At 34.7% G+C, this 21,401-nt stretch overlaps 1 protein-coding gene across 2 annotated transcripts in view; it reads right to left on the bottom strand.

Annotated features, from left to right (window-relative positions):
• ATRNL1 (attractin like 1) overlaps window positions 1–21,401 on the bottom strand; it is a 789,020-nt gene that overhangs the window by 686,626 nt on the left and 80,993 nt on the right. For both annotated transcript variants that reach the window (XM_030334763.1, XM_030334762.1), the window contains exon 9: window positions 919–1,102. In XM_030334763.1, the coding sequence (XP_030190623.1) occupies window positions 919–1,102 (184 nt within the window). The remainder of the gene's footprint in view (window positions 1–918; window positions 1,103–21,401) is intronic.

Genomic DNA, 21,401 nt, shown 5'->3' on the forward strand with positions numbered 1-21,401 from the left:
AATAACTGAAAAATGAATGAACAGTATTTCCAACATAAAGAGAACATTATGGTTATAAATAGATAATACACTAAACAGGAAACTCAAGTGGCAAATGAACACATAAAAGATGTTTAGTCACTGTAGTAATCTGGGTATGCACAATAAGTATCCATGAGATAGCATTCACATCCATTGCATGTGTAAAAGAAAAATCGTCTCACAATTACCAAATGTTGGTGGTGATATGAAGCAACAGGTACATTCACACCTAGCTGGTGAAAGTATCCATTAACACAGTGACTTGGAGTGCAATTAGGCAACATTTGGTAAAGTTGCTGTGAATATGCTCAGACTCAACAATTTCACTTTTAACTATCTATACACACACACACACACACACACACACACACACACACCCTACAGAAACTCTTGCATATCTGCATAATAAAACCAGTATAAGATGTACAATGTAACACTGTTTATAACAACAATCTACCTAAATGCACAAGCTCTGCATGTCATAGGAAATTAGATGATGAAACTGAAGAAATGCTTTTAAAATTTGCAAATGACATTAAAATATGAATGCAAAGAAGAAAAAAATCACAGGGCAGATATCCAAGCTCAACGTTACATTGGTAAGCAAACTTGCTCATCTGAATTGAACATATCAGTCCTTGTAAGTAATGCATACAGAATTAGCATATCTATGTAATCAGGAAACATTTTAAAGTCAATCGTTTAAAGTGATAATGACTACATAGAAAATGTGTTATTTCATACCTTTGCTATACAAGAGAATTTCATTAGTTGAAATAAACAGGGAAAAAGAACAAGAATGCTTCCCTGAAAATATTTAATAAACGCTACTACTATACAAATATAAAATGTAACAGTGACAAAGTTTCTCACCATACTTTTACCCAATCTACTCACCAAGTCTTAGTGTTAACTTCATACTTATAAAGATCATCCACCAATCCATATTTATTGCCTGGTAATGCTTTATAGCCTCCGTGAACATAAATGGATTTTGTTATTTCATCATACACACTGGTATGGCCATATCCACCTTGAACAATAGCTCCTTTAGTTTCTGGGACAAGCCACGTGTTTGATGCTGTAAGAGAATGAAGGTAAATCATGAACTTCAAGGAGTATTTAAAAATATAACTACTATATCACCAAACTACCAAGTAAATTCTAATACCACATTTTTATAAGTAAATTAAATATAACCAAATATTCATTTACTCCAAAAACAATTATTAAACATATGCTAGTTACTATGTTAAGCGCTAGAGATCAAAGTTGAGTAAGGCTGGTCCTTCTGTAGAAGAAACTCTGAAATATTGAAAATGCCAAATTTTTGGATGTACAATAGAAAAAGGAAAACTATTCGCACATTTATTTCTGTATTTGTAAATAACCCTGAGAAAAAGACTAACAGTTTATGAAAGCCTACTATGTGACAAGCTCTGAATTAGTCACTGATGTAACAAAAATTTAAAAAGATATGATCCCCACCCTTAAACGATTTTTAGCTATGTGATGGTCCACCATGTCTTGGTTATGAGCCCCACCCTCCCTTCTACAGACTCTTCTGTATTGCTGATGAAAACCTAAACAATAAATTTCCAAGACGTCCTTGATAGCTGTATTAACTGATAGGTTCCACCAAGGGGCGTACTGGTGAGAGATTAGAAGGCAAAAATAACAAAGACTTTCTGCCTTCATCCGTAGCAACAGGAACAGGCAGATGACTACAGAGGATAACAGCAGTGGTGACTTTATAGCCATAGCAGCAGGGGTAGTTCCTGCTCAAGGGCAGCGGTGACACCTAGAGTAGCTTAGTGACAAATGTGGTAGGTATGTAGCAGCTTCCAGATTTTGGATGATCCCCCTCCCTTTGGTGTCTCTAATACTCTTGTAATTAACTCACCGTATTAAATCCCATTCTGCTTGCTATATCTAAAAAGCACTTATTTCTAACTGCAAATTCACTGATGGAAGCATCAATCATATATGCAAGGCATGCTTTTAAGAATATGTAGATAAACAAAACACAGATCCTTGGCCTTAATTTTAGACTACAAAGAGCAACTATATAGAAATCTGTCATTGGTCTTTAGGTATTCACCCAGACCACACTTCTATCTTCCCTCTAACTGGCCATCTAAACTTTGGCATTGTAGGGGCGCCTGAGTGGCTCTGTCGGATAAGCTTCCGACTTCAGCTCAGGTCATGATCTCGCAGTTCACGCGTTCGAGCCCCACATCCGGCTCTGTGCTGACAGTCAGAGCTTGGAGCCTCTTTTGGATTCTGTGACTCCTTCTCTCTGCCCCTCCCTGACTCACATTCTAACTCTCTCTCTCTCTCTCAAAAGTAAATAAACATTAAAAAAAATTTTTTTGTAACTTTGGCACTGTAGACAGCTCAACTGAAAATACTCAAATCAAGTAATATAAAATAAAGATGATCTTAAAAATCATTCACTTTTACATAATTCTAAGATAGTGAAGAAAGTGATACTTCAATGGTCATAAAATATAGAGATATCAAAAAGGAGTCACTAAGCCAATTTTAATTGATAAAACAAAACACATAAAAAAATCAGAGTATATTTGTAACTAATGAGTATTACATTTTGGAGGTAACTTCAAAAATATGACATTAATAATAACTTATCAAAAATAACTTGAAAAATACTCTTTAACCACTATTAAAGCTCTACTCCTATAGTCCAATTGAAGGTTTCCATATTTTTATTCATTCTCTTTTTTAATAAAGATAAACATTCTTCTTACCAAAAAATAATGTAGAAATAGAGGTCTTTAATGTAAAAGTGAATATGACCTTCTCTCCCAGCCTATCTAGAGATATTTTTCACAATTTGTTATGTTCAGACCACTTTCAGACTGTAATTCTAAATATTTTATTACACACATACAAAACACATTTAAATTACAAATATGTGTATACAGACCTATAAATACTTGTACCAAAAAAATCATGCTATTTTACAACTATTTTTTCAACTATTTTTTCACTTAAAGCAACTGGCGCAATTCTTCTATGACCCATTTATTATTTTTCAACAGTTAAATTCCACTCTATTAATGATACATAACTTATTTAAATAACTCTACACTATGACTCATTTGGGTTTCAATTTGTTCCTAGAAACAATAATGCAATAAACAACCCTGCAATCAACTGGAGCATCGTTATCTAATAAAACACATACTATGTCTCAAGAAGTACCTCATTATTTCATGTAATAATAACCCTTTGAAAGGTTTATTATTGCTTTCTCTTCTTTACAGCTGAGGAATTTTAGAGTTAGAAAAACTAAGTACCACACCCCACTAAGTACAACAAGCAGACTCTGGAAACAGTGCACAAGACAACCAAAGGAGAAATCTGAAAAGTGTAAAGGTAGACTGGTTAGGGACTCCAGGACTAGAAGACAAGTGTCTCCTCACCCGTCAACAGAAGAAGGCTATGCAGGCCCCACATTTCTCAATTCCCCAACCTAGCAATAAAAAGGTGACTCAGGTAGGCTTATTCCTCCTCAAAACTGAGGTCCTATGGACAATCCTAGACGACCCTAGCAGCAACAGCAAGAGGGACCCAGCAAACACTGTTTAAAATAAGCAAATAGAGAAAGAGTTCCTTTTCCCCACCAGATCGAGACTGGAAAGGGAGATCCCACAAGACCTGAAGGATAAACCTAAACAGAGTGACTGCCTGCTAAAACAGAAAGAAGATTTAAATGGGACCCAAAGACTCCCAATATAATAGCAAAATATCCAGGATACAATAATAAAAAAAAAAATCACTTGTCATACTGAGGACCAACAAAATCACAACTTTAATGAAAAAAAAAAAGTGACAGTAACACTGAGACGTTGAAATTACTTGACAAGAATTTTTAAGTAGCCATGATAAAAACATTCCAACAAGCAATACATGTTCTTTTGAAACAAACAACAAATCTCAGCAGAAGGAAAGAATAGAAAGAAAGAAAGAAAGAAAGAAAGAAAGAAAGAAAGAAAGAAAGAAAGAAAGAAACTTAAAGGAAAAAGAGAAAATTGCAGTAACAAACAGAAACGCTATGTACAGGCTCAATATTAAAGTGGAGCTAACAGAAGACAGGGGATCCGTAAATTTGAGGACAAATCAATGAAACAAATCTGAATAAAAGAGAAAATAGACTGAAAAAAAGTTAACAAAATCTCAGAAACATTTTTGGAACAAAAACAATTGATTCAACATTCACATCACTGGAATCCCAAAAGAGGAAAAGAGAACATAACTGAAAGAGTATTTAAAGAAACAATAACCAAAAACATCTAAATTTTGTACAAGACATGAACGTACAGATTCAAGAACCTTAGAGAAGTCCAAATAAATACAAGAAACCCACACCACGGCACATCATAAGAAAACTTATAAAAACTAAAGATGAAGAAAAAAAGATCTTGAAAGCAGCCAGAGAGAAATGACACATTACTTACAGGGGTACATCAATGAGAATAACTCTGGATTTTTCATCTGAAACTATAAAGGCCTGAAGGGAGCAGCACATTTTTCAAATGCTGAAAAATAAGAACTGTCAGGCATGAATTCTATTCCAGCAAAATTATTCTTCAGGAATTAAATGGAAAAAAAATACTCTATGAAAAGAAAGAAAACTAAAAATTGTTGAAATGTGGCCCTCTCCTTAAAGGATGGTTAAAGGAAAATTTTTTAAACAGGAATGAAATAATAAAAGAAGGAATGTCAGAGCATCAGGAAAGAAAAATAGAGCAGAAATATGATTACACACAATAGACTATGCTTCTCCTCTACAAGGTTTATAAATCATGCCTGATAAAGGAAAAAAATATAACATCATCTAATATGAAAGGCAATGATGCTTAAAAGTGGAGAAGGTAAGGGGATGTGAAAGCAAACAAGGTTTCCACACTTCAAGTGAAGTGGTAAAATGTTGATACTAGTACTAGACTCTGATAAGTCACATATGCATTGTTTAACACCCAGATCAACCCCTAAGAAAACTACACAAAGAAATACATTCAAGAATACTATAAGTAAATCAAGGGGGCACCTGGGTGGCTCAGTTGGTTAAGCTTCCGACTCTTGATCTCGGCTCAGGTCATGATCTCATGGTTCGTGGGATGGAACCCTGCGTCAGGCTCTATGCTAACAACACAGAGCCTGCTTGAGATTCTCTCTCTCTCTCTCTGCCCCTCCCCCACTCATGCTTGCTCACTCGCTCTGTCTCAAAATACATAAATTAACTTCAAAAAAAAGAATACTATAAATCAAGATGGAATTCTAAAAATTTTTCAAGTAATCCATTAGAAACAAGAGAAACAGAGGCATAAGAAACAGCAGAGAGAAAATAAACAATAACACAGACCGAGGCACTAATGTATCAAAATTACCTTAAATGTAAATGATCCATTTACATAAAATCCTAGAAGTAACCTAATTATAGAAATGGAGGACAGATGAGTGATTATCAAGGATTAGAGACGGGAAGGGAGTGGGGGTGGAAGAGTTGTCGGTATGGCTTAAAAGGGCAATGTGAGGGGCACTTGGGTAACTCAGCTGAGTGACCCACTCTCAATTTTGGCTCAGGTCATGATCCCAGGGTCCTGGCACTGAGCCCCTCCTAGCTGAATATGGAGCCTGCCTGGGATTCTCTCTCTCTCCCTCTCCCCCAACCTCCTCTGCTCATACGCGCTCTCTATATAAAATAAGAAATAAAATTAAAAGCGCAATGTGAAGGAGTCTTGTGTGATACAGCTATTCTACACCTTGACTGCAGTGGTGGATACGTGAAACAATGTGCAGTAAGACTGCACAGAACTAAACCCATACCCACACAGGCACACACAAATAAATACAAATGAAACGGGAAATCTGGAATAAGATCAGTGAATTGTATCAGTGTCAATATTCAGTTTGCAATATTGTAATACATTTTTTAAAATGTTCCCACTTTGGAAAACTCAATGAAGGGTACATTGGATCACTCTTATTTCTTATAAGTGTATGTGAATCTACAGTGATCTCAAAATAAAAAGTTTAATTAAAAAATTTTTATTCCCCTTATGAGTAATGGGAAGTTCATCATGAAATACAGTATTTCACTCAACTACTTGTTAAAAACTTTTTTTAAAAAATTAAAAGTGTGGAGCGCCTGGGTGGTTCAGTCGGTTAAGCATCTGACTTCGGCTCAGGTCATGATCTTGCAGTCACTGGGTTCGAGCCCCATGTCAGGCTCTGTGCTGACAGCTCGGAGCCTGGAGCCTGCTTCAGATCCTGTATCTACCCATCTCTCTCTGCCCCTCTCCCACTCATGCTCTGTTTCTGTCTCAAAAATGAATAAACATAAAATAAATTTTTAAAAAAATTAATAGTGTAACACCTATGATACAGGTCTAACACCAAAATCTGTATTCTAAATATTACGGCAGTTTTTCTCAAGGTTTGGTCACTAGCAATTCAATTAAGGAACCTACAGGTGGTATGGTAGTTTCAAATGAAAAATTAAGGAAATAATTTTTTCTTGTACTCGAAATGTAAAATTAACTATGATTCACATTTTCATTATATTTGTATTATTTTTGCATTTGGAAATGTGCACATACTCAGGGAACCAATTTTTCTTAGTAAACATTCCAAGTAAAAATACTGGTCATCTCAGAAAAAGTATTTTCTTATCATTTGTATGTTATTATTTGTATATGCATGAATTTGGCTTTTAACTTAGTAATGTGCTCCACCATATTCCCAATTTATAAAGAGTAGTTCATTAAAGAGAAAAGATAATGATGAAAACAGGTATGTGAATAAATGAAATAACTCCTAATAATACTATAAATGCCAGAAGCAAAAATGAATTTGTAGGTGAGGTAGCTACACATAGAGAAGGCTGAAGAAATCTGCAGAAAGATTCCCTCAAATCCTAAACTGAGTACTGATCTGCATATGCATAAAAGAAAACTACTTAAAGCCCATGTAAAGAACAACAACAACAACAAAAGACTAGCAGGCTGAGTAACTCTTGGGTTCTCACACAGGGCTGGGAACAGTTGTGTTAGCAGACAGAAGAAAGACCTCACACAACAGGTGGCATTAGGTAGAGTACAAAAATGGCTGTAATACTGGAATAAGTTAGTCATAAACTCAAAGTTGCTCTGGGTCCTAATAAACCTCAGAAGCAATCCCCCAAAATGCCTATACTATACCAGATAACTGCATGTCAGTACAAAATCCAACATTCTTTAAAGCCACAACAAAATCCAGCAGCCAACGTGATAAAAATATACCATGTTTGGAATACATTTTTTTTTATTTATTTTTTAACGTTTATTTATTTTTGAGACAGAGAGAGACAGAGCATGAACGGGGGAGGGGCAGAGAGAGAGGGAGACACAGAATCGGAAGCAGGCTCCAGGCTCTGAGCCATCAGCCCAGAGCCTGACGCGGGGCTCGAACTCTCGGACCGCGAGATCGTGACCTGAGCTGAAGTCGGACGCTTAACCAACTGAGCCACCCAGGCGCCCCAAGAATACATTTTAAAATTAACAAGCATACAGGGCAAAGAAAATATGACCCACAACGAGAAGAAAAATCAGTCAATAGAAGGTGACCCAGAAATAGCACAGAAGATAAAATCAGCAGAAACGAATGTTTTAAAAGCCATTGTAAATACATTCAAATATGTTCAGTAATGTTACAGAAAACATGAACATGGTAAGAAAGAAATGGTAGATAAAAAAAGACTCAGGGGCGCCTGGGTGGCTCAGTTGGTTAAGCGTCAGACTTCAGCTCAGGTCACGATCTCGTGGTTCGTGAGTTCGAGCCCCGCGTCGGGCTCTGGGCTGATGGCTCGGAGCCTGGAGCCTGCTTCCGATTCTGTGTCTTCCTCTCTCTCTGCCCCTCCCCCGTTCATGCTCTGTCTCTCTCTGTCTCAAAAATAAATAAACGTTAAAAAAAATTTAAAAAAAAAAAAAAAGACTCAAACAGAACTCCTGAAAATGGAAAAGATAATATCTGAATGAAAAATACATTGAGTAGAATTAACACAAGATCTGACGCTTTAGGAGAAAAGAACAGTGAACTTAAGATACAGAAACAAGAGCTATCCAAAATGAAACAACATGAACAAACAAAACACCCTAAAAAACAATGAACGGACTATCAGGGACCTTCTGAAAATATTAAAGAAGTCTAATCTAAGTGCAATAAGAGTTCCAGAAACGTGGTAGGTGGTGGGTGGACAGAAATAAAATTTAAATAAATAATTTCTCAAATTCAATTAAATCCATAAATACACAAAACCAAGAACATTAATGAAATACAAACAGAAAGAAAGAAAGAAAGAAAGAAAGAAAGAAAGAAAGAAAGAAAGAAAGAAAGAAACCTACACCAAGGACTGGCATGAAGTAATAAAGATGAACAAGCTAAAGAACAAAAATAAGAATTACAACTGACCTCTTATCAGAAAGAATGTTAAGTCAGAAGACAATCAAGTTGCAGATTTTTAAACTAAGAAGGAAAAAAAAGCCTGTCAATCTAGAATTCTCTACCAAAACCAAAAATAACTATCAAAGTAGAATTCTCTACCCAACAAAATATTTTCCAAAAATGAAACTGAAACAAAACTTTCTCAGACAAAAAAAAAAAAAAAAAAAGCAGAAGTGTAACACCACAGACTTGCCCATGATATGACAAAGGAAGTTCTTTAAGCTGGATGACAATAACAGCTAATCCCAGACAGAATCTGGATTTACATAGATGAACGTAGAGTGTAGGAAAGCTGGATATGTAGATAAATACAAGACATAATTTCTCATTTCTTGTCTCCCTAAAATGATAACTTACTTACCAAAAAAAAAAAAGCACAATTTACTATGCTGTTCATAATATATGAGATATAATATTAGCACAAAGGAAAAGAGGAGAAATGCAGGAAATCCTGAGGTTCTAACACTAAATATGAAGTGGAAGAATATTAAAGGTAGAATCTGATAAGCTAAAAACATGTACTATAGATCAATCCCAACAAAAATAAAACAAAAAATGTACAGTTAACAAACTGATAGTCCTACAGATTCAAGAAGTTGAGCAAATCACAAACAAAATTGAAAGAAACCCACACCTAAACACATCACAATTAGGCTGCTGAAAACTGAAGATAAACAAAACACCTCAGAAGAGGTTAAAGAAAAACAAGTTCAAGCAACTGTGATTTTTACCCTAAAAAATGACGGAGGCCAGAAAGAAGAGCCCAACACTTTCTAAAGTGCTGACAAATAACTGTAACTCAGAATTCTATGACAGGCAAAACTATCTTTCAGGGATGACTGTGAAATACAGAGATTCTCAGATATAGAAAAACCAGGATAATCCATATCCAGCAGGCCCGCTCTAAAAAAAAATGTTAAAAGAAGCTGTTAACAGAAGACAACCTGGAATGAAGGCAGATAATGTATCACAGGGATCTAAAAATTATAATTGTAAAAATTATGACCAATAGCAAAACATTTAAATGTATGAAGCAAAAACTGATAGAACTAAAAAATTAAATAGTTAAATCCACAATCATAAATGGAGATTTCTACATTAGTCTTTCAGTAACTAAGGAAAATTACTAAGACTTGAACAACTCCACCCACCATCACAAAACTGGCATTTATAGAACACCCCGACCACTGCAGCAAAATACACACACATCCTTTTTAATTGACACTTAAGATTCACCAAGATGGACCATATTCTCAGCCAGAAGATAAGACTCACAAAAATGTTAATAGCAAAACATACAGTCTCTGACAAGAACTATATTAAACAAAAAATAATGACAAGAAATATACCTGAAAAAACTTCATGTATTTGGGTTAAACTAAATACTACTAATCAACCCAAAGAGAAGCCAAAGAAAAAAAACACACAAAAAAATCAGAAAGCACTTTGAATTAAGTGGAAACAAGAAAACTTTTGAAAATATGCAGGATACTGCTTAAGCAGTCAGTCCTTCTCATGGGTGGTTCCTTGACAACAGCAAATGGAACTACCTAGAAACCTTTTAAAAATGGAAGTTTGCTGGCACCAATCCTCACATAATGAATAACAAAATCAGGGGTTAGGAGAGAGCAATCTATTGTAACAACCATCCAAGTGATTCTTACGTATATTAAAGTTTGAAACTATTGGATAAAAAAGAAATTTATAGCAATAAACACATATATTTAAAAGGAAGAAAAAAGGTCTTTATCAATTCAATGCTCTAATCTTCCACCTTAAAAAGGTAGTAAAACAGAGGGAATAAAACCCAAATAAGAAAAGAAATATAAAAATAAAGCACTAATCAATAAAAATAGAAAACAGGAAAGCAAAGCTACTTCTTTGAAAAGATCAATAAAGTTGTTTAACTTATTAATCTTTAGTCAACCTGACAGGAGAAGACACAAATTATTCATATCAGATATAAGAAAGATATCACTACCCAGTTTACAAATATTAAAAAGAATAATAAGAATATAAATTAATGACTTTATGCAAACAAATTTACCATCTCAATGATATGGACAAACTTCCATAATAAACTACCAAGGCTCGTTCACAAAGAAATGGGTAACTTGAGTATCTCTAACATTTATTAAAGAAAATAAATGTTATAGTCAAAATCTTTCTGACAAAGAAGGCTCATGAGCCAGACAGTTTCACTGGTGAGTTCCATCAAACATTTGCGAAAGAAATAATACCAATTCTACACAAACTCTTATTATAGAAAATAGAATGGAATGAAACACTCCCCAAATCACTACCATTACCCAGACTGCAAAATCAGACAAAGACATTATAAAAACAGAAAACTAGTCCAATATCTCTGATGAGCATAAACATAAAAATCCTTAATATTTTTAGCAAATCAATTCTAGCAATATATGAAAAGGATAATATATTATGACCAATAGGGTTTGCCCACAAATGCAATAGTTGTTTAACATCTGAAAGTCAGTGTTATTCACTATATTAAGAAATAAAAAAAATATATAATAAAAGGACAAATGATCTTCCCAACAGATGCAGAAAAATTATTTGACAAAATTTAACATCATCGATGAAATAGACTCGGCAAACTAGATTTCCTTGACCTGATAAGAAGCATCTAGAAAGCATACCACTAACATAATAATTAGAAGACTGGAACTTTCCCTCCTAAAATAGGAAAAAAGGCAGGATTATCTGCTTCCACTACTCCTACTCAGCACTGTACCAGAGGTACTGCCACTGAAAAAACACAAAGAAAATAAGTAAAAGGTATACAAGTTGAAAAGGAAGAATTTACTAGCATGATTTTAACACATGATTCTCTATGCAGATAATAAAAAAAGCTGCCAGGATTAATAAATGTGTTAAGCAAAGTTGCAAAATACCAGTTCAATATGAAAAATCAATTGCTTTTCTATATACTAGCAATCAACAATTATAAGTTGAAATTTTACATGCCATTTACAGGCAAACATGATAATCACTACACTACACAAATACCTGCAAAATGCCATTTACAATAACATAAAAATATTAAATACTTACATATAAATTTAGCAAACTGTGTGCAAAACACTGAAAATCATAATACATTGCTGAAAATGTTAAAGACCTAAATAATACTGAAATACACTGTGTCCATGACTTAGAAGAATCAATACTGTTAGACTCAATTTTCCCCTCTATATGTAACTCAACCTCAATTAAAATCCCTACAATCTTTTTAAAAAGAAATTGACAAGCCGATTCTAAATTTTGTAATGGTAATGTAGAGTACATAGAATAGACCAAACTTTTTGAAAATAGAAAAAAGGACAGAGGATTTATACTGCCTGATTTATAAATCTACCATAATCAATAAAGTGTGTTTGTGGAGTAAATATAATGTACATCACTGGATCAAAAAAGAGTCCAAAATTAAAACATATATACAAATGACATTTACCAAGGTAATTCAATGGAGAAAGGAAAATCTTTTCAACAAATGTTATTGGAGAATTAGGATATTAAAAAAAAAAACACTCAGTCCTTACTTCATATCATATATGAAAATTAATTCAAACAGATGAAAGATCTAAGAATAAGAGCCAAAACTATAAACAGCTAATAGAAAGTGCAAGAGAAAAACCTTTGTGACCTTGACAAAGATCTATTAGCTAGAACACAAAAACCACAAACCATAAAAAACTGACAATTATATTTTATCCAAATTTAAAATCTCTGCTTTTTAAAAGACACTATAAAGAAGAAATGCATATATTTTTTAAAAAACTTTAAAAAAGGAAAACCTGAAAGACAATGAATTATACACATCAATATAAAAAAGGGGAAAAGCTTAACAAATCAAAATATATTAAAAGGAAATCATAAAAAAAATAAGAATTGAATGAATATGCAAAACAAATCATTAACCTCAAAAGCTGGTACTTTGAAAAGTATTAAGATTCATTACCCTCTGCAGAATCTGCTCAAGACAAAAAGAAAGAAGGCTGAAATAAGCCAATATTAGTCATTTTAAAAGAGGCATAGCTATAAAATATTCTAAACTTCACTAACAGCATATTATGAAGAACTTTAGGTCAATACACTTGAAGATTTAGATAAAATAGACAAATTCTGAGACAATAATCGAATGCTAATTCTGACAAGAAGAGAGAAAAAAACCTGAGTAGATTTAGAACTATTAGATTAATTGAATATCTTGTTTTAAAACCTTGCCACAAGGGAATTAAAAGCAAAAATGAACTACTGGGACCTTATGAAGATAAAAAGCTTCTGCACAGCAAAGGAAACAACCAACAAAACTAAAAGGCAACCAACGGAATGGGAAAAGATATTTGCAAATGATATATCGGACAAAGGGCTAGTATCCAAAATCTATAAAGAGCTCACCAAACTCCACACCTGAAAAACAAATAACCCAGTGAAGAAATGGGCAGAAAACATGAATAGACACTTCTCTAAAGAAGACATCCAGATGGCCAACAGGCACATGAAAAGATGCTCAACGGGGCGCCTGGGTGGCGCAGTCGGTTAAGCGTCCGACTTCAGCCAGGTCACGATCTCGCGGTCCGTGAGTTCGAGCCCCGCGTCGGGCTCTGGGCTGATGGCTCAGAGCCTGGAGCCTGTTTCCGATTCTGTGTCTCCCTCTCTCTCTGCCCCTCCCCCGTTCATGCTCTGTCTCTCTCTGTCCCCAAAATAAATAAACGTTGAAAAAAAAAATTAAAAAAAAAAAAAGAAAAGATGCTCAACGTCACTCCTCATCAGGGAAATACAAATCAAAACCCAGTGAGATATCACCTCACGCCAGTCAGAGTGGCTAAAATAAACGAATCAGGATACTATAGATGCTGGAGAGGATGTGGAGAAACGGGAAACCTCTTACACTGTTGGTGGGAATGCAAACTGATGCAGCCGCTCTGGAAAACAGTGTAGAGGTTCCTCAAAAAATTAAAAATAGATCTACCCTATGACCCAGCAATAGCACTACTAGGAATTTACCCAAGGGATATAGGAGTGCTGATGCTTAGGGGCACTTATACCCCAATGTTTACAGCAGCACTTTCAGCAATGGCTAAACTATGGAAAGAGCCTAAATGTCCATCAACTGATGAATGGATAAAGAAAGTGTGGTTTATATACACAATGGAATACTATGTGGCAATGAGAAAGAATGAAATATGGCCCTTTGTAGCAACGTGGATGGAACTGGAGAGTGTGATGCTAAGTGAAATAAGCCATACAGAGAAAGACAGATACCATATGGTTTCACTCTTATGTGGATCCTGAGAAACTTAACAGAAACCCATGGGGGAGGGGAAGGAAAAAAAAAAGGGGGAGGTTAGAGTGGAAGAGAGCCAAAGCATAAGAGACTCTTAAAAACTGAGAACTGAGGGTTGATGGGGGGTGGGAGGGAGGGGACGGTGGGTGATGGGTATTGAGGAGGGCACCTTTTGGGATGAGCACTGAGTGTTGTATGGAAACCAATCTGACAATAAACGTCATATATTGAAAAGAAAAAAATAATAAAAATAAATAAATAAAACCTTGCCACAAAGAAAACTCCAGACCCAGATGACTTCACCAATTTCTACCAAACATTTTTGGGAAAAATAGTAACAACTGAAAGTCTTCCAGATAATAGAAACAAAATTATACACCAGGCGGCAAATCCAGCAAAACAGAAACGGTTTCTCAAAAAGTTACCTGTAGATGAGATTACATACAGCTTTACTCTAAAACCCTAGAGGTCTGCACTGCAATTCTCAAAAAAATACAAACAAAACCAGATAATTAGTAATTATCTAACATGAGGAAGTTTCCAGTCAGTGTTCAAATTCCTACTTATTTTATAAGCTTTTTTTAAGTTTGTTTGGAAGCAGGATCCAAATGAGATCCATACACTTCAGTTGTCTGATATGTCTATTAAATCTCTTTTAATCTGCACAGTCTCCATCTTTTTTTTTAATTGCCAATGGTTTACTCTTCCACATTTTTTGTAAATTTCTAGGATGAAGGCAAAGAAGTTGTACTTTAATATTAAATGACCACTGACCCAATAAAAGGACAAGATAAGTTAAGTCTTTAAATACCAGAATTATGAATCAATAGTAATGATGGGCTGAAACTCTTTTAATAATAAATGTCAGGCCCTTCACAGAGTTACCACCGTTAAATAAACAGGTATAGGATGGAGTATACCTCCCTTCACAGTAATTGTATAAAAAACAAAAAAAAAATAATGAACTAAGTAAAAGTTTTGTTTTCTTTAGGCTGTTAAGTCATCACAGTAATATCAGTATAAAATAAAATATATCTGGGGGAAGTAATAGTCTCACATTAGATAAGACACCATGCTCTGTAAGCTCTATTAACTCTGAATAGGTTATTACAAAGTATAATTTGTCCAGAGAGAGTGCTAAAGATAACAAAAGGTCAACTAAGATACTGTGTATTTTATAATTATATAATCCAATCTCCCCGTTTACTAGCTGGGTATGCACTGGCCACTTGTGTGATACATCTGTGCCTCAGTTCCCTTACTTATAGAACTTGAAAAGAATAGTTTATATTTACATGTTCACTTTGAGTTAACATGTGTAAAGTAGTTACCGCCACCACCTAGCACAGAGTACAGCCTCAGAAAACGTTAGCCACTATTCTCATTACTACAAAATAGTCTTTAAATCATTAATATCTGTGTTCATTTAAGGCATTAACAAAAGATATGAATGGAAACCCTGTTCACCTTCAGGGAAGACCGAAGGAAGTAGAGATGCTTGTCTGAAGAATAGAAGGTAAGTGGAAAGTAAGATATCTCAAAACATCTGCAGGGCCAATATGTGGAAGCATGAGTAATTTGCACCTGTACAGTTCTATACAGTCATGAAAAATCAAGTACAAATTTATAAGATGTGCATATGTCTTCTAAATATAAATAGAATTTTTAAAAAATATACAATACAGTGGCTGCCTTGTAAGGGACCAAGATCTCCATCAGTGAAAGAACGTTAAACAGAAAAAGACCTGAATTTTCTGAGTCTTGAATACACATGTAGTGAAATTTTTTAATGTAACCAATGCATATTTTAAGATACAGAATATTCATATAGCTTTTAAACAGTTTTAAAAACATATGATGTAATAATTTCACTTACCAAAACTGAGTCTTTTTATTGTGATATATTCTGAAACATTTAGAAAACATGAAAATATATATATAATCTGAACAGCAGCTTCTGTCATACAGACTAAGCAATTTATTAAAGCAATATTTTACTTATTACATTGAAACTATTTCACTTTATCTAATTAGTCCTGAAAAGTTCTTCACAAATGAAATTCCGTATCAAATGCCAAACCTAATTTAAGACAGTAAAAGTACGCATTTTATGATTCCTATGATTGAATTATTTTTAAAGGAGAGATTTCCTCTATTAAAAATCCCTAATTTCCACCACCTGATACATCTGTTCTATAGATCTGTATTTTCAGACACTAGTGTGCTGAAAAGCAATATCCAATTTACACGACCAAATTTTGAAAAACACGTGATGTTAAGAGCTGAAAAGAAAGTAACATATCACTATCCTTACAGAGAAAAAAAACTAAAAATATCATATCTCTTGGTTTTTAAATCAAAAGGAAAAAAGTTAAGATAAAATGGCATTAATAATGGCTTCCCAACTACACCTTCCCAATTCTAAAAGCATGAAAAATACTAAAGCAAAACATTAATATTATACTAACCTTGAGATTCACATTGAGATTCTTAGAAAGTTTATGAGGTATTGCTAACCTAAAGTGAAATAAATTTCCCTCAGGACTAACCCAGAATAGCTTTATGGTCCAAGTTAGTAAAACCATCCACATAAGTCCCCTCTGAGATTTACAGATTCCCTAAAAGCCATAATTCTAAGCATAGCAGAAAGGACAAACTGACGTTTCCTTCACTGCCAGAGGAAGTTCAGAGGAACTCTTTGTAATCATCACTTCAAATACATACCCTATATAAACAAATGTGAAAAAATACACATCCACTCCTTGTAGCCTATTTTTAGCATTTTATTTGGAAATAATTTCAAGGGTACAAACAAGTTCCAAGAGTAGTCGAAGATTTCCCATATACCCATTTCTCAGATTCATTAATTGTTAATGCTTTGTTCCATTTTATTATTCTCCTTCTCCCTCCCTCTCTACACACACACACAAACACACACACACACACACATGCATTCGGGCACACACAAGCACAATAACTGTATACATCATTCCTCTTACCCCTATATATTTTGGTGTATATTTTAATAACAAAGACTTTCTTTTTACATAACCATATTACAGCTATTAATATCAAGAAATCCAACATTTATAGAATGCTTTAATACACATAAATATTTCAGTTTGTAAATTGAGCCAATAATGCCCTTCACAGCATTTTTTCATCCAACACAAAGATACAGTCAGAAGTCACCTACCATATTCAGTTGTCATGTTTCTGTTTTTTTTTTTTTTTAGAGAGAGAGAGAGAGAGAGAGTGCATGTATGTGAGTGGCAGGAGAGAGGGGCAGGAGAGAGAATCCAAAGCAGGCTTCACACCCAGCGTGGAGCCTGCTGAGGGATTTGATTCTGTGACCCTGGGATCATGACCTGAGCTGAAACCAGAACTGCACACTCAACTGACTGAGACACCCAGGCACCCCAGTTGCCATGTTTCTTAAGCCTCCTTTACTCTGGAACAATTTTTCAGGCTTTGTCTCTCGTGACATCGACATTTTTGAAGAATAAAACTCTTCCCCTTTTTAAAGACAAAGTTCCTCATTTGAGGTTTGTATGATACTGCTTAATGATTAGACTCAGGTTTGCAGTCCTCGGTAGGAAACCTGTGACCCATAGACCAAATAATAGCTAGCGGCTCATATTTGTAAATAAATATTTTTGGTACACAGGCATATTTATTCATTTACATATTATCTATGGCTTGCTTTCAAAATTCACTGGCAGAACTGAGTGGATGAAACAGAGACTGTATAATCTACAAAGCCCAAAATATTTACTGTCTGAACCTGCACAGATGAAGTTTGCCAAGCCTTACTATAAGTGATGTTGCTCTCAGCAGCTATCATATCCAGAGGGACACAATGTGTGATTTCCCATGGTTTGTGATGTGAATTTTGATCACTCAGACAAAGTACTATTCTTTCCTGTAACCTATAAACAATCTGTGGGAAAGACATTTTAATATCATGCATATCTCATCAAAAATCTGTCCCTACCCCCACAGACTTAACATCTATTGATGATTCTTTCCCAAACCAATTTTTACTACAGTTATGCAAAATGATGATTTTTCAATTCCAGCAATGCCAGTCAGCATTCTGTGTAAGAAACAGGTTTCGCCCCCTCCTCTGTCCGTTGGTCTGTCCATTATCTGTATAAGTTCACAAATTCCTATTGTTTCAAGTTTATAATTTACTACTTTCCTAAATTATTTTGATGCTCAAAGTATCCCAGATTTTACCAAACCCCTTCAAGCTGATTCCTATGTTCTTTTGACAGGACCTATCATTTTCGTGAGCACTTCCTTAATTTGATATAATAAGATATACCAAGTTCATCCTTTTTTTTCCTGCCACAACCCTAGAAAGAGCCATTTCTCCAAGGAGCCCTGCTTTCTCTTCTTGGTAATGTTATTAGAAACTGGATCTGAGAATATGGATGATCATTGTGCTCACTACCACGGGGGTGTCTTGGCTTCGAGGCCCTTTCAGAAGAACCTACATCTGGAACTGTGAGCCTGCCTGCCCGTTTGTCTGTCTGTCTACCTACCTAATCACAAGCTCTCACTGATACCTCCAATTCCAATCCACCAGGCAGGATTATTCCTTGCCTTCTCCATTTCATATTTGTACCTCCTGCTTTCTACCTTGAGAACTTTAGCTCACATTTTCTCATTTTTTTTCAACCTGGCAATGCACCGAAAATAATGTAGAGCTGCTTCACCCAAACCTTCAAAGAACAAACCTAAAAAATCCGCTTGCACTTCTTCCCAAATAATGAGGACGCGTAACCAGATGCTGTGTTAAAAAGGCACGTGGATTAGTTCTGCTCTCCTGCTTTCAGTGTGATTGTGTTATTCATCTGAAACATGATTGAGTTTTCAGTTTGCATTGTTCTGGAGTTTTCTTCCTTGTTGATTTTTTTAAGCAGATGATCAATATGCTTCTAAAAATCAAAACTACTGAGAAGGATACTTTCATTCCCTACCCTTCCCACACCACTCTCCCCCATCTTCTGTAGGTAACCAACATCACTGTGTTCTAGTTTATCCTTCCAGTGTTCATTTCTGCTCATATAGGCAGGCATAAAAATATTTTCTGGAGGCGCCTGGCTGGCTCAGTCGGTTAAGTGTCCGAATCTTGCTTTGAGTTCAGGTCATGATCTCACGGTTTCGTGAGTTAGAGCCCCACATCTGGCTCTGGGATGGCAGCACGGAGACTGCTTGGGATTCTCTCTCTCCCCCTCTCTCCCCACTTGTGCTCTCTCTCTCTCAAAATAAAGAGATAAAGGATATTTTCTGATTTCCCCTACATTTCTCCACAAAAAGTAGCATGTGATATACACTTTTTTGCACTTGGTCACTTAACATATCCTGTAAATAAATCACTCCATATGATTTCAAAGAGTTCCTCATTCTTTTCTGCAACTGCATAGTATACCACAAATGTGGATGTATCATGCTTTCTTTATACGCCACTCTGTTATGTTTGCACTGAAGGAGTTTCCAAATAATGTCACAAGGAATAACTTTGTCCATACCAATTTTTTTAAATGTATTTTTGCATTTCTGGAGATATAACTGAAGCATGAATTCCTTGAAATGGAATTGGTATGCATTTTTGTTAGATAAATAGGTGGGGGTTTGTTCCTACATTAGTGACTTTCAAGAATGGTTTATAGTTTTCTCTAAAGAAAGTTGAACATTTCTTGTCAAAAAAAAAAATATACCTAAGTGATTTAGCTTCATTTTAGCTATTCCAAATGTATTTTCTCTTCCGTAGGTCTTCTAATTGCCTATTGTGTATAGCATACATGAAGGATATTGATTTTTGCATATTAATTTTATAACCTGTTACCTTGCTGAATTCTTTCATTGTTTTATTATTTCAGTTAGTCCTATTACTGTGTAAGGTTTTTCAGGAATTCTATTATCACCTGCAAATAGTTTAAGTTCTCCTTATCGAATTCCTATTCCTCTAATTGTTTCTTCTACTACCTCCAGAAAAATGTTCCATAGTTATGAAGATTTTGCGCACCCTTGTTTTGGTCTGGACCTTAACACAAATGCCTTTTTCTCCATATCAGATGCTGGCTTTGGGATTGAAATAGATAACATTTATTGTGTTCAAACATCCACTTCAATTTGTCATGGGTTTTAATTAGGAATGGGATTGTTTAGCATGGTCACTAGACCTACATTGTGAATTTTATTAATGCATTTCTCGAAAGTGAATCATCCTTGGAATCCTAATTATATATTCTACTCGATTATGGTATATTATTTTCTTGGTGTGCAATGAAGTTCATTCATTTTAAGATTTTTGTAGTGATATCTAAGAGAAAGCATTTTAATTCATTCTGAGTCATATAGGTCTATAATCTTCTATTTCTAAGATAACTATCAGGTTAAGTGGCGATGTTAAATTTCCTTTCTACAACAAATTTGTAAGTTTTCCTTCCTTTTCTAGTGCCTAAAACAATTTATGAGCACTGCTAAACTTAACCTATAACATCATCTAGGCCTGTTGATTTCTCTATTTTTTTTCCTATGGAAATTCATCTATATAAACTTTCTATCTCTACTGGGTTCAATTTTAGAAAACTGTTATTTTCTAAGAAATTATCCATTTCTTCTGAATTTTCAAATTTATTTGCATAGATGTAAAAAGTAGTCCTCTTTTTTTTTTTAGTTTCCTCTTGGGGCACTAGGGTGGCTCAGAGGTCCGTTAAGTACCCAACTCTTGATTTGGGCTCAGGTCATTATCTTGCAGTTCCTGAGCTCCAGCCCTGTGTCAGGCTCTGTGTTGACAGTGCGGACCCAGCTTGGAATCCACTCTCTGTCTGCCCCCTCCCTGCTCTCTCTCTCAAAATAAATAAATAAACTTAAAAAAAATCTTTACCAATATCATTTTCCCCTTGTCATTTTTTATTTTGTATATTTGCGGTTTCTCCCTAGTGGTTTAATTATTTTTAAAAATAGAATTATAATCTATTAAATTGATTTATTGTCTTTCTGTTCTTACATCAATAATTTCTGATTTTATTTTTATTATTTGCTTCCTTGTACGTGTGTGTGTGTGTGTGTGTGTGTGTGTGTGTGTGTAGTTTGTTCTATTTTCTGCTTTTTGAGTTGGGACTGTGGTTCACCTATTTTCATTCATATTAATAGAGTTGTTTAATGCTATAAATATTCCTCTGATAACTGTATAATTTATCTCATAGACTCCTATATGTATTGATTTTACTGCCATTATTTTTCAGCAATTTTGTAACTAAAGCTTATATCTCCCCTTTCAACCATTAGAAAGGTTTTATTTAATATTCCCACTTTTGGGAATCTACTGATTTTCTTTTCATCCTAATATATGATCAACTCGTTTTTTGTGAGTTTTCCAAAAGCACTTGAGAAGATAACATCGTCCATAATCAGGCTGTGTTTTTTGACATATAATCTTAACACCGCTTTACTGATTACGTTGTTTAGATTTTTTTTTTTTTTTACCTTGTCTTACTTTCTGTCTTTTCATAAAAAGTAATGTTTGAACTGTTTTGTAAAGACATTG

The sequence above is a fragment of the Lynx canadensis genome, chromosome D2 (assembly GCF_007474595.2).
Source record: "Lynx canadensis isolate LIC74 chromosome D2, mLynCan4.pri.v2, whole genome shotgun sequence".
Classification (NCBI taxonomy): domain Eukaryota; kingdom Metazoa; phylum Chordata; class Mammalia; order Carnivora; family Felidae; genus Lynx; species Lynx canadensis.